General features: G+C 36.7%; 1 protein-coding gene across 13 annotated transcripts in view; it reads right to left on the bottom strand.

Moving 5' to 3' along the window:
- Positions 1–13,751, bottom strand: part of PTPRM (protein tyrosine phosphatase receptor type M) — a 467,851-nt gene that overhangs the window by 168,513 nt on the left and 285,587 nt on the right. For 7 of the 13 annotated variants that reach the window (XM_071554784.1, XM_071554787.1, XM_071554785.1 and 4 more), the window contains exons 12-14: positions 8,880–9,153; positions 7,729–7,765; positions 2,520–2,594 (exon numbers count right to left, since the gene is read on the bottom strand). In XM_071554784.1, the coding sequence (XP_071410885.1) occupies positions 2,520–2,594; positions 7,729–7,765; positions 8,880–9,153 (386 nt within the window). The remainder of the gene's footprint in view (positions 1–2,519; positions 2,595–7,728; positions 7,766–8,879; positions 9,154–13,751) is intronic. The other 6 variants (XM_071554788.1, XM_071554797.1, XM_071554791.1 and 3 more) reach the window with 1 other exon arrangement.

Below are 13,751 nucleotides of genomic sequence, written 5' to 3'. Positions count from 1 at the left end.
TGGAAGACATATTATTTTTGTATGAAAAAGGAGAAAGGCAAGACAAACAGAAATTAATAATGCATTATTTATAAACTGTACCCCTAAGAGATAAGTGAATGATGAGGGTGGAGAAAATTAGCGCAAGTAGAATTGGCTTGAAAGCTGAGCTGTATTATCATGATATTTCTGAAGGGGGAAATTGGTAACGATATTCAAGGATACAGCCAAGATTTTAAATTTTCATTACGCAAGAAGTGCCAACTTCCCACCTGAAAAAAAAAAGAAAATGCCAACCTTGACCTCCCCACTGCTGGTTATGTATCTCCTCAAATGCTAAAAGACAAAAGTAATTTCTTGATCTCAAATGTAACTGCTTCAGTTCTGAACAAAGAAGTGAGGAAAAAGCACTGAAGAGAAAATGCTAAGTGACACTATTTAACAGTTACAGCTGTAGGGCTCGTGGTAACTAGAGTCAGCAACAATCCTACCCTTTCCACATAAAGTCCTTTTATATGTAGATCCTTTCCATAGTTTTGAAATTTACAGGAGAAAAATGTGGGGAGGAATACACATCCCTCCCTGCTCCCTCATGTGTGGTCCAGCTTCTGTAAGCCTCCTTTATGGAAACCTTTGGGTTTCTCATGGGTACTCCAAATCCCATTACTGCTGTACTGCCCTGAAGTTGAAAAGCCTGCCTGGTTGCTGTTATTGGATGACAGTGTGGGCTGGTTGAGGTTTTCTCACTCCTCACTGCAGCTGTGGCAAATAAGAAGGAGGAAGATGCTTTTTTCCTTTTGAGCACATAGTCTTTCAACCATGAAAAGGGGGTGGGAAATTGATGAGGGGATTTCGAAGGCTTTCTAACACATTGCACAGGTAGCCATAAACGCTGTTCACAGGTATCATCTGACACTTTCTTTATCACTATAAAGATTCTGGTAGAACATTTTATTTTTAATAAAATCCTAAACAAGAGTCACAGACTGCCAGTGACAACGAAACCAAATAAATACTTTACCAGCTATCCTATGCTAGCTATATCTCTGTTCTCTCACTGCTAACTACTATAGCCATCTCCTTCTTGTGGAACAGGCTTATCTCCAGTGTTTCCTATAACTACCCAGTTTTGCACTGAAACAAATAAAAAAAAAGAATAGGAGAAGAAAAACATTTCCTCCACAAGGAAAAATATACAAGCTCATCTGAACCCTGTGATGAAGAAATCAAAACTTGTTCAAGGATATGGAAGTGATCTTGTCTCTTCAATGCTTTATTTGAATTGTCAAGTAAAAAATTAATTGAGGTATAAAAATGTTTGTGGACACAGCTTCTGACAAGCAGCACTAGCAAGAACAAGCTAGTACTTCCTAGCATCATCCAAATACGTTATTCTGTTAGTTCATGTGTTATTACATAACACAAATATACATGTAACAATATTGTCTTGATTGACAAGGCAATTTGGGTATTATGGATCACTCAAGTTCTTAATTATAACACACATCCCAGAATTAAAAGCTATAACAGACATGTCACTAATGCTCTTATCTTAAGCTGAATCATTAACTGCCTCTTATTGAGTACAGCAGTATCCAGACACTAGGCATCTGAACTCATCCTCATCTCCTAGACACCCTAGTAGCAACATACACGTGCTCCCCAAGGAACTATGCCAATATTCTTGATAAAGGCAATTATTTTATCAGATGCTAAATGCTGATGGACTAGGTCTAACTTCCCCCACTACATATTTCATCACATTCACCTCAGATTCCAGAGTTTTTAATATTCTTGTCTTCTGTTTGAAAATGTTTGCAACTCTCTGAGAAGTTTTATGCATGTGGAATAATTTCCCCAAGTTAATAAAGATTTTCTGGTATATTCCTCAAGTCACATACTGGCTAATAATGGCTTCACTTGCATATCGAGTTTATTTTGAAAATTAGATTTTAAATCCTTAAGTCTTGCTCATTCTTGTATGTCATTATTTTATTTTAATCCTAGAACTCATGTATGACATAATTTTAATTTCTTTCATATTGAAATCTTGCCAGAAAGTACGATCTTCCCAACATTACACAGAAAAAAATATGAATCCACTAATACTAGATCTTTGTCCTAATCTGTACATGCAACTCTTGAGCCTAAATTATTTAGAAATTCTAGTGTCTTGATCTAATAACACAGAAAAAAATCAACAGGTACACAGATATGTATCTATATTCAAACTGTCATTTAATTTATGGATGGAGCAAGACTAGATCTCTTTACAACATCAGGCTTGAAGGAACATTCCACAGATCACACACACAATGGGCACATGCAGCGGAGTTGTACGTACAGGGATGTTTGTGTACGTTTTGGTGCCAAGCACACCACTGAATTTAATGGAGCTGAGGAAAAATTCATAAACAAAAAGAAACTTTTAACATAGAAAACTGTTTATAAGCAGAGAAGGAAGAAACTGTCAGGAAAAAGGAGCCAAAGAAAATGAGACAAAATGGGCATGATGACTTGTCTGTACTTGAACATCTGACCTGTTAGTTGGTCGTCGCCTGCAGCAGGGGCGATGCGAATGTATGGTGTTGTAAGCTGAGTCACGATTATCGCAGCTAAGGCAAAGGAAGATTTCCAGGTCAGCATGCATGAGGGAAAAAAAAGCCAGACTGAAGCTATGCCAGCAAGAAGAATCTCGGTCAGTAGTTTATAGTCTGAACTTCTTACAAATAAAAACAAAAAAAAAACCTCCCCAAAGTTCCTTTTCATCTTCAGTTGTTAGTTTGGTTATTTGCAAGTTAATAAGCTTTTGTATGTGACTTTCATTCAGGAAGGGACTCAAAGCATATTATTAACATACAATGTATTTGAGGAAACTGGAGACTCTCTGGCTCTGCTAGTCACAGCACTGGAATTTCTAAGTGAAAGCTAAGTGCTTATTCAGATTACTCTAGTATGAACTTCTCCAGGTAACTTGAACTCGTTTCACTTTTTATTTTCCTATTTCATAATACTACGTTTTCCACATAAGTTTTCCAAGACAATTTATGTAAAGTATTTTTGAGCTAGTTAAGATTAATTTTTCCTGTACTCACTTGGGTTGTTGTTCTGAAAATGTACACACTACACAGATACTTGACGTTCAAGATACAAAGAATGACTACTTAGAGGTGGCACACTTTTAATTAGGTATGTATGTAACTGCTTGAGGGCTGAGTTTCAAGTTCATGTTTGACCACTAAGATAAGAAAAAGGTGAAAACCCTGAACTGTTTGTGTGCCTTAAGTATTCAGACTTTTCTGACAGAGCTGGAATAATCACCTTCTGTTCCAGGCAATTATTACCATGGCTAACATTAGTAAAATATGTTCTTTCTTCATTTTCCAGCAGTTCTATGATTGCCTCTAAATGGTTAAGTACACTGTGATACATATACATTAAGGAATATAAAAAAAATTAAAAGGTCAGATCCAACATGATGCAGCTGGAGAATGATGCAAAGAAAAAATATTGGAAAATTAAGGATAAAATTATATGAAAGATCACTCATTTACATAGAACAGCCTGGGTGCTATTAGAAATGTGGCAATGAGTGAGGAAAATAGATCATCTACCATCTGCAGACAATTAAACGCAAAACTGCTGCTGCATAATATTTTGAAATATCCCTCTGCAACACTGAAATGCAGTGTTGATAGTAGCTTCTAAAGTACTGTTGCTACTGGATTTAAAATATTATAATATCCTTTTCTCTCTCATAATTAATGAAAGGCTTCTAATATTGCAAAATTAGAACAATGATGTCTCCCTCTTGAGAACTAGGTTCCTAGGAGATCACCAAGATGTTTCCTGCCAGACAGTGTTGTAAGTCATATCAGGAAATACAGTCTTAATATAAATCACAAACCATCCCAAAGTTGATGCTAATAAACTTGGAGGAGTTTTGGAATGTTTTCAACTTTGTCTGCAGAGATTTTATAGTCATTTAGCTTGAAAAAAAGAGTAGGTATATGAAAGCCATATTTCAACCAATATATGACAACCTTTATTACCACTGCTACAAAAATCTCTTCCTGGTTTTTGTTTGTTTGTTTGTTTAATTATCTTGTCAAAAATAATGGGAGTGGAAACTCTGCAGTCTCCACATTTGTATATACACCAAATAGTCTCAGAGGTCATAGAAGCCTTTCTCTACAGAAAACTAAGATCAGAAGACTCCACACCACAAGAATATGCTGTCTGATCCTTCTCCTAACAAAGTCAGTGACAAAAGCTTCCTCTGACTTCAGCAGAAGCAGAAAGAGAACTTTCAGCCCTACAAAACCCAATATTCTGATCCTAAATTACACTTGCAGTCATTGCAATTAGGATTTTTATATGATCTCTAGAAGAACACATTTAAAAGAGGTTTCATTTGCAAAGATGTAACAGTCATAAAACAAGAGCATTTTTAGAACTGTTTAAAATATACTTGAGGAAATGAGGAAGAATTATCTAGCTACTGACCCTACACATGTATTTGATCCCACAGAATTAGGCTGTACTTTTCCAGAGACAAGCTGTACTGTTCTAACAAGAAGCCTGTCAATATGCTAATATGCTATCTGGTGCACTTTGCCTCCGAAGCAACAACACAGTTTAGTGTCCGCCAGCTGAGCACGTACTTGACAGTAAAGCACATGCATTATTCCCGTCCACATCAAATGGAGGGAAAAGTGTACTCAAGATACAGGACAGTTCTGCTGGATCTGAGCCAAGAACACTCCGTATCTCTATATTAACTTATTTTTATTTTAACAAAAAGACCTGTACGGTGGGCCATGGAATGAACACCTCATGACTCAGTGATAAAGCCAAATCTCAGTGATCTTAAGAAGGTCTTAAGGACGTCAACAACTTCATTATCTGGAGGAGAGATATTTAAAGGAAATATAGCCAGCAAGTCAAACATCTATGCTCACAACATATTCTGAACTGCCATATTGGTCCTGAGAGCAGACTTCAAACAGGCTAACCACATATCCTTAGCACAGCCAGTGAGGTGGCTTGGCCAATCTCAGCTGGATCAGAGGAGCAGCTTCAAGGTTGCCCTAGGTGATCTTGATCCCAGGAAGGGTTGCCAATGCACCTGGTGCAATCATCAAATTCCACAGGAATGGAATTGCAGAAATTTTCACGAAACAAGCAGAGTTGGCTACACTAACATGTTTATTTTGCAGGTTACATTTTATGGCACATTTAGGCTTTTGTCCAGTAAAATACTGGATACATTTACTTACATGTCTACTTTAAGACAGAATAGTTGCAATGTAGTCAGCGATATTATTCTTTGTGCTCAAAATCAGGTACATAACTGACTTGATTAGGGCCTAAAAGCATGTAATTTCCAGTATTCCTATTAAATTCTAGAGCACATCTACTAATTCCAATGGCCTACAAAAGGCTGTAGGTATTTTCAGGATCAGACCTTCATTTAAAAGAAGATTTCACCAATATTACACATGAATGGCCTAAAGGACTTCCTCTAGTTTTAAGAACCACCAAGTTTGGACTTTTGAAGATAAGAGAAGCCCAGAATACAAACATTTCAGAAAAGCTATTAGTATATGAAAACTAAATGTTATACTGGAAAGCGTTCACAATCTTATTTGTAAGAAGCACTACAGTGCACAAGTAGATGGACATAGCAAGCACACAGAGCTTAAGTAGCTTACTGTTTAGTAGCTACACTGCAGTCACAAAGCTCAGTGTAAAATGGTGCTAGTCTAAGAAATCTGACACAGCTGTCAGAGCAGCCTTTGCTTACTGGGGTACAGACAATATAAATGCTACACTAAGCTGTTTAGAGTGGGGACGTGGACAGAATGGAAGGTGAACAGGAGAAGACAATTTTCTGTCTTGTCCCAATGCAGGCGTGGTGACTTCTGACCTACAGACATAAAGCGTTTTTGCTTTTTTTTCCAGTACAAATGTGGGAAGTTTAAAGAGGGAACAGAGTTCTGCTTTTCTCTTCAGTGTCTCTGTTAGATCTAAAGGAAAAACATCTGTAGAGGGAGGTATTATTAATATCATATTAAAATATGTCATGATCTCTATTTTTTAAAAATTAATACAGACTAAAAATGTAATATAAACATTCAGTTGATAAGCATGGAAATCAGTGCTTTACAGAAGCCCCCCAAGAAAGCTTTGCACCAGGGATCTGGTTTCAAAGTCCTCACAAAAACCTCTCCCATTATTTTACAGGCTTTGCAAAGGTAATATGAAAAATTCTGAAACATGCTTTCAAAATAGAAACATAAGGAAATTTGTTTAAAATAAAAGCTGCATTTCTCACATCTCCGTTGCCAAATGGGTTAGCTCAAAGTAGCTTGTTGCTATGGGAGCTATTCCAATCCACGAAGTTACCCTCGCTTCTCAAATGAGAGAGTAAGAATTTTCAGTCAGTCAAGTAATTTAAATAGTTGAACATCCATTAGTGATTATGAATACAGATCTTCAAATAATTTAAAATCCATTCCTCTAATCACCTATTATGATTTCCGAGGTAACGTAGTCCACTCCGGGTATCTCTGAAGCTACTTGGAAACAACAACACAGGATTTAAACTGAATCTGGAATTGATCTCTCATCTATATTATATGGGGTTTTAGTTCTGGTATTTTCTGTGTTTTTGTAAGCAGTCAGTTAGTAAATTAAAATTAAAACTACTTCCTTTGGTTTGGAAAGAAGACAGGAATCAGCTCAAAGAGGCATAAAAATCTATTTGTCACATTAGGGAGGATCCATCCTTTTAACAGGAGCGACTGCATGCTAACATGTCTGATACTTTTAAGTAATGAGATACTCATCCATCCGTTTTAGACTTAGTGGTGGTGGTGGAATTGTGAAGTCTATATGTAAAGGAAATCACAGTGGGATCAGCTGCCCTAGGTATAGTCACTGAGACAAGCATGATCTCCAGCAAGACACAGTGGCGTAGGGATGAAGCAGCTTTTGTTCATACTCTTAGCAGGTTTCTAAACTGCAAGGTGATTATTACCTGTTCCTACTCATGGCAGCACTTTCTTCCCTTTTCCTCTATTACAATCCACAAATAATCATACTATTCCATCACTTCTTTTTCAGGCCAGAGGTTCTAGAGAGGTGAGACTACAAAGATAATCACAGTCAGATCTAGTGCCCAAGGATAAACAGATCAGCAGTATGTTTACCTGTCCTTGTTTGGAGATAAAAACTATAGCTAGCACTGTTTGAGTTACATAACTTATTTCACAAATGGTAGTATCGTGTGCTGAGAGCCCAATAAATATAGCTGACCTATACCATGAAAATGAAGAACATGTATTCTCCACTTTTCATTTATAAAGCAATTAAGATAATTGCTTATGAGTAATGGGTAATTTTTCACTACGGATGGATAAGCATCTTCTATTCACCCTGCAATTGGCAACTTCACAACTCTACTATATACATAAAAGTCCAAAATATTTATTGTGAGATCATATAAAAACCCATAGAATATATTTTTAAAACCCTGTGTTCAAAAATAAGTAATACATTAATTGTTAAAAACAAACAAACAAACAAATTCCCTAAATCTCAGCTGGAGATGCAAATGGTTTTATGAAGATTCTGTAATAGGTTTAGTGATGTCTTTTAGCAATATAAACTGAAAGGCTGCATGGACCACGTGAGGAGAAGGTCAGCAAGCTCAAGTACAGAATACATGACATAATACAAACATACCTTTTGTGGCTACTCTGACGCAGTCAATTTTGGTTTCCTGTGTCAAATAAAGAGGAAAAAGGTCATACCTTGTGTTTCTAAGCACAGAAGTCGTCCATGATTCTATTCTGAAAAGCACTGATAAAATGTCAGAGAAGAATGTGCCTCATTACATATTTGACTGCTTATTAGATTACTCCAAAGTGCGTTCATAATATGGACAAACACTGCTTGGGTATGGTACATAAACATTTCACTCCAGATTCCTCTAAAAGTAGAAAATATGTGAAAGATATCACAAAAGCATAGGCAAGTGTTCAGCTCTTTAACTTTGGCAACCTTCTTTTTCTCACAGATTTTACAGTTTGAGGCATCATGTGAAACAGTTTTGGAAAGAAAAAATAATCAATGGTGTTTCATGTTTCTGCATTGTCAGTACTGTGAAAGAGGAACCATTATGGTTTCTGGCAGTAAACATTTCCAGGCTGCCAGCGCAGACAGACAAAGCTTATCAAGAATTGAAGGGCCTTGGGTAGGTCTGTCCAGGAAATGAAAAACAATTCCAGGAAGAATTAGTCTGATGAAACATGATCTGTGAAGACTTTTTTACACACTTTTCATTTCAGTTCCATCTATTTCTTTTTCTTCTACTGTTTGCAGAAAGGGACAAAAAAAGTGGTATCTAATTCAATCAGGAGAACCAAATGAGAAAATGGGAGTTCAAGACATTAGAAACTAAGGTAATGGGACTGGACAGGCCAAGACATATGTGCTATATCCCACACTCCCAACTATGGCTTAAACTTAACAAAAGCAATCACAACATTCTCCTGTTTAAAGCAAGAAAACAAAAAAAAAAGAAAAAGGAAGAAAAAAAAGCCAGGCAAACACAGTCATTGGACAGCTTTTAGATAATAAGACACGATGTTAACACACTACTTTGCCTGCTCACTACTGACAAAATGTGCTGTTTTCCCCTCCTCTTTCCTGTAACCTTTAATCATTAAGCAATATTGTGTTAGGAAAACTGTTATTTTTTAAACTCAGTGTGTTAAAATTTCACGGTTGCTTCATTTTCTCATTAGTAACTAAATTGGGCATCTAGCTAGTTGGTGCCAATCATTTATTTACACACAAATACTGAAGAAAATCACGCCTATCATAAGACTTACGCCATTGGCTCTGCTAGCAGCTTGAAAATAGATGCTGTAGCTCTTATGAGGAAGAAGGGGAGTGTTCCAGAAACCACTGTAGGTTTTGTTGTCACCAATAGTAAAAGGCTGAGCAGCTTGTAAACCATTGGCTGGAAACTCTGCAGCAAAGTAGTACTGGGAATTCAAGAGAGAGGCATTCTGGAAATGAATGGGCACTGGGTAGCACTTCAGGATTTCAGTTGTCTTTTTGGTCCTCCGTGGGCGTTCTTCTTCAACAACTATTTGATAGACACTAAGAGTGTAGAAAGTAAAGAACAAAAGAAACACATGGGTTACTTTAAGACTTGGGCAGTCAGCTTATTCTGAAACCATAATACAATATTTATGGAAAAAGAAGAACTTCTAAAAGGAAGGAACACAAGAAGAAAGTGTCATTTTGATAGTCAGGTGTATAAATTTCTGGAATACATTTATGCTTTCAAAAAAATTCAGTTTGTTTTGGAAAAACAAATTAGCCATACACACCACAGCTTTTCATACAGTGGAAGAAACATCTTGTTCGAACTCTTGTACAGAAAAAGCATGCTTAATTAGTGCTAAAATGTGGAATTAAGTATTTTTTTCTTCACCAAAGTAAGTATAAAGCTATAGATTCTATTCTCTAACATGTTCATCCTATTGAAATGAAATTAGTACTTAAGACAAAAATGAATCGATAAATTACAAAGAGACAGGGAAAAGTATTTGCTTAACTGTTTGACATTTTGACTACTCATAAAAGCACACACAAAGTAAAGTTTCAGTGTCACATTGACTATCATTGAGCATGAATAACACACTTCTTGATGGAAGTTATTCTCACTCAGCAAAGCACTTCTACACATCTTACAGGTAACCATATTTCTAAGTGTTTCTCTATTCTGCAGAGCAAATCAGTTTGCACTTGCAGTCTTTGCTGTATTGGGACCCACAGAGACAGTCCATCTCTCTTCACTGTAAAGGTGCTATGGACATTCCAGCAGGAACAAAGAAATTGCTAATTCAGCTGTATATCCAAACAGTGTAATCATTATACCCTCTTAGTTGCTGTAAAAGACTGAGTCAGTGCTTTTAAATCTGTGAAGTGGGAAGCCCATGTCTCTAAAGAGGATGGGCTTGCAAGTTTATTGCTTCACTGGGGACCAGTGATTCTTAATCAGTATTTGTCTCCTGGAATCTTGAATCCCAGTAAGCAAGTCAGCCTAGGTAATTGAAAGTGGCAGTGTGTCCACATTTTTGCACATCATCCAAATCCAATAACAATCTATGATCTTTCAAGTAGCTATTTCATAAAAAGCAGTAATCTCTGGGTAGGTTAAGTTTCTTGAAGATAAAATATCCACACAGACTTCTGACATGTTCTCATTCCATCATCTGTAGGTAGAGGATTATGTTTAAAGAATCACAGAATCAATAGGGTTGAAAAAGACCTCTGAGATCATTGAGTCCAACATATGACTGAACAGCACCATGTCAAATAGATCATGGCACTGAGTGCCACGTCCAACCTTTTCTTAAACAGTCCAGCCCTTCTAAACACCTGCAGGGAGGTGACTATCACCTCCCTGTCCAGCCCATTCCAATATCTAACCACCCCTTCTGTGAAGAACTCTTCCTATGTCCAACATAAATCTCCCCTGGCACTGTTTAAGGCAGAAGACTCTTCCCAAAGTACAGGGACACCTGGGCTGAGCCTCTGCATGTGTCTCAGTCTGGACCCAATAGGTCTTACTGGCTTAGTCATTCCACTGCACATCTATGGATATTCCCCTTCTGAAGACACATCTGGTTTAGAAATAGAGACGACTTTATGCAGACACCAACCCACTCATAATCAGTGAGCTCCTGCACCTGCTAGGGCTGTGCTAGACTCAAGCAGCTTTGGGCGCTGGCATAGAGCTCTCCAGCTCTTGCACTCCCTGCAGCCTTACCCACTCAGTGCACAACCAGACTAACATACTGCTCCTACACTGCAGCTCCTTTGCATGTTTAGATAACGCTGCATGCTTGACTGATGTCTCAACAGTGGAACTGTTCCATGACAAGATGAATGGAGCTTTAAGCAAAGTAGTCTAGTAGAAAGGGGGTCAGACTAGATGAGCTTTAAAGGTGCCTTCCAGCCCAAAACCATTCTATAATTCTCTGACACCACAATGTTAGGTCTGCAGAGTCTTCATAGTTAAATATCACCAGGAGGCAGAAAAACACCAATTCTCTTGACCATTTTCACTGTCATTTTACCAGACTTACTGACCACACACCACAGACTCTGTTCACTATGCATTTAAGATCTTGTATCTCCAGTAGGAGATTGTGCATTTCTATGATGACAAAAAAAGTTAACTCTGAGAACACCTAAATACCTCCTCTTCCGTCTGATTTAGACTTTCACCGCAGTGGAGCTTTAGTTTAATGTTAACACACTTAAATCTAACTGTCTTCATGGCGATATCTACACATCTACAGATCTACCTGTCTTAAAGAACTGAGCAGACAGAAAGTGTCTACTTTGGGGTCAATTTAATTGCTTCCCAGGCCCTAATGACTATAACAACTACATACTCGGCTCACAAGTAGACATCTGTAAGTGAAGAACTAAATTTAAATGTTTTGATCTGATACTGAATCCATGCATAAATTTAGTACAGCCAGGGAGACAGAGAAGTGTCTTGAGGGTCCACTTGAAGGCTACTGTCTGTACATTTTGCAGCTCTGTGCAACAAAGTCTTCCTATCAAGCAGAAAGATTTTCATTAGTTGATTAATTCCATGCTGAGTAGTAAATGAAGGTCAATACACAGCAATCTTTCTTTGATCCTGTGCAAACTGATTTGTAAAAAAACTAGCCATGAAATACCTATATTACAATCTTGCTTTTCTCTTTCAAATCAGTTTTTGGCATGATTTTGGCTATTAATTTTCTAGAACAAACTGAAGTTGCTTAGAGCTGAGATTCCAAGCTACTTTGAAGACTGCATATTGCCTTTTCTAACTACTAATTTACAGTGAATCTACAAAAAGAATACTACTTAAATGGAGTATGGGGAAAAATAGTAGAAGGAAACAAACATCTGTTCTTGCAAGGTAGTGAAAAAATACCTTGCAAGTGCTCAGTACCGCAGCAAATCTAAGAATCCCTCAGTTTCACTAAAGTATGATGGATAGCAAGCTAAGTTCTCTGGCTGTCACCTTAGGACAGTATTGTTACCATTTGGGTTTTTTTTGCAGCAGGACTGAATATAACAGGGACCTCAGACTAGATGAGACAATATGACCAGTTTCAGTACTGCTTGCAATGAGGATTCTATTAATTTTTCACTCAGTGATTATAGCTAAATGTTCTAGATACTTTAGAAACAAATCTGTTATTAAAGCACCCTTTCTCCTGTGGCAAATCCATGTGTAGTTATACTATATGCACTACTCCTTTTATAAATTTTCCATGCCTGCCATCTATTCATTCTCAGATACTTTAAAGAAAGAAGTAAGTTGACTGGAGCAATTTCAAACTCAAAATGTCTTTTAATTCTTACTCCACAAGACAAATTAGATTTGCAAGCATCTAGACCTCAAATCTATTTGCTCTTCAATAATTTAAGCACTGAAAGGTCAAACAGCTCTTTTCTGTTCCCCTTCATCAAAGTCCAAGTGCTAATGAAAAAGAACTAAATCCTATCTGCTGGCCAATTTCCACACACTGCTGTTTCTCTGATGTAAATTAACACATTATGAGCACCTGGGTCAATGGAAACCTGACAGAATTTTATGAGTGATACTTTTTACATTTGTAAAAATGAGATCACCTTGCTAATGAATTTTAAAAAATTATCCCAATTATAGTTATAATCCAAAAGCCTTTTCTAATTCTTACTATTAACACCGCTTTCTTTAATACAGAACAGCTGAACTGTCTACTCTGAAAAGGGTTCAAGCTTAGTGCATTGAGCTAGCACTGCACCAAGACTCTATTTTTCCTGTTAGGCATTAGTAAGATTTCCTGTCTGTTAGAAGTTGCATTATTCCTTTTCCATACCTCTGCAATTCAGAGAATAAAGTTTTCCTATCTGTAATCCAAAAAATAAATTCTGTACTGCAGTGAAAGGTTCCAAAAGCCTATCAGCTATCACCAGAGTTTAGACTGATCTTTCTGAGGGAAAGAAATGTGATTTAAATATAATTCACATTACGTAGTTCTATTATAAAATTTCCATGCCTTGGAAATTAAGAACAAAATCTACTTTTATATTGACTGAAATTTACTGTTGCTTTGAGAAAGGAACACAGGGCAATTATTTTTAATGTAGGATTCAAATATCTCAAATTTGGGGATTAAAAAAGGTGCATAGGAAAAGAAAGAAAAAAATGTAAATTTTTTATCTACTTCTTATTTTAACAATTCCAAACCAGATCCAAATTTAAATGATTATGCAGAGATACAGAAGTGAATATAATAGTTTTATTTTTGTTAGAAATAAGACATAGCAGGCATTTCAGATACTTATTGAAATTGGATTGCATAAATTGAAGAGGTGTATTAACGTCTGATAAATATACTCTCTTTTCCAGAGTTGAAAAAGTGACATAAAAGAAAAAACCATGCTAAGATAATAAAAGATGCTCAGAATATTTAGACAAATTAATGAAACAGCTATATTTAAAAGAAGACTTAAGAAGCATATATCTATTCTTAAGTACATGAAATGGTGAGGTTTAGTAACTTCCTGAATCAGGACGTTATTCCACAATACTGGAATGCAGTAAATCAAATATTAATTAATCAAACTCTCATTCAAAGTTACAAAATAACTTTCCAAGAAGGACCTATTTGATAAAAACATGGACTTCAGAATTC

Source organism: Pithys albifrons, chromosome 4 (assembly GCF_047495875.1).
Source record: "Pithys albifrons albifrons isolate INPA30051 chromosome 4, PitAlb_v1, whole genome shotgun sequence".
Lineage (NCBI taxonomy): Eukaryota > Metazoa > Chordata > Aves > Passeriformes > Thamnophilidae > Pithys > Pithys albifrons.
The sequence above is the reverse complement of the archived record's forward strand: the minus strand, read 5'-3'. Positions and strand labels throughout refer to the sequence as shown.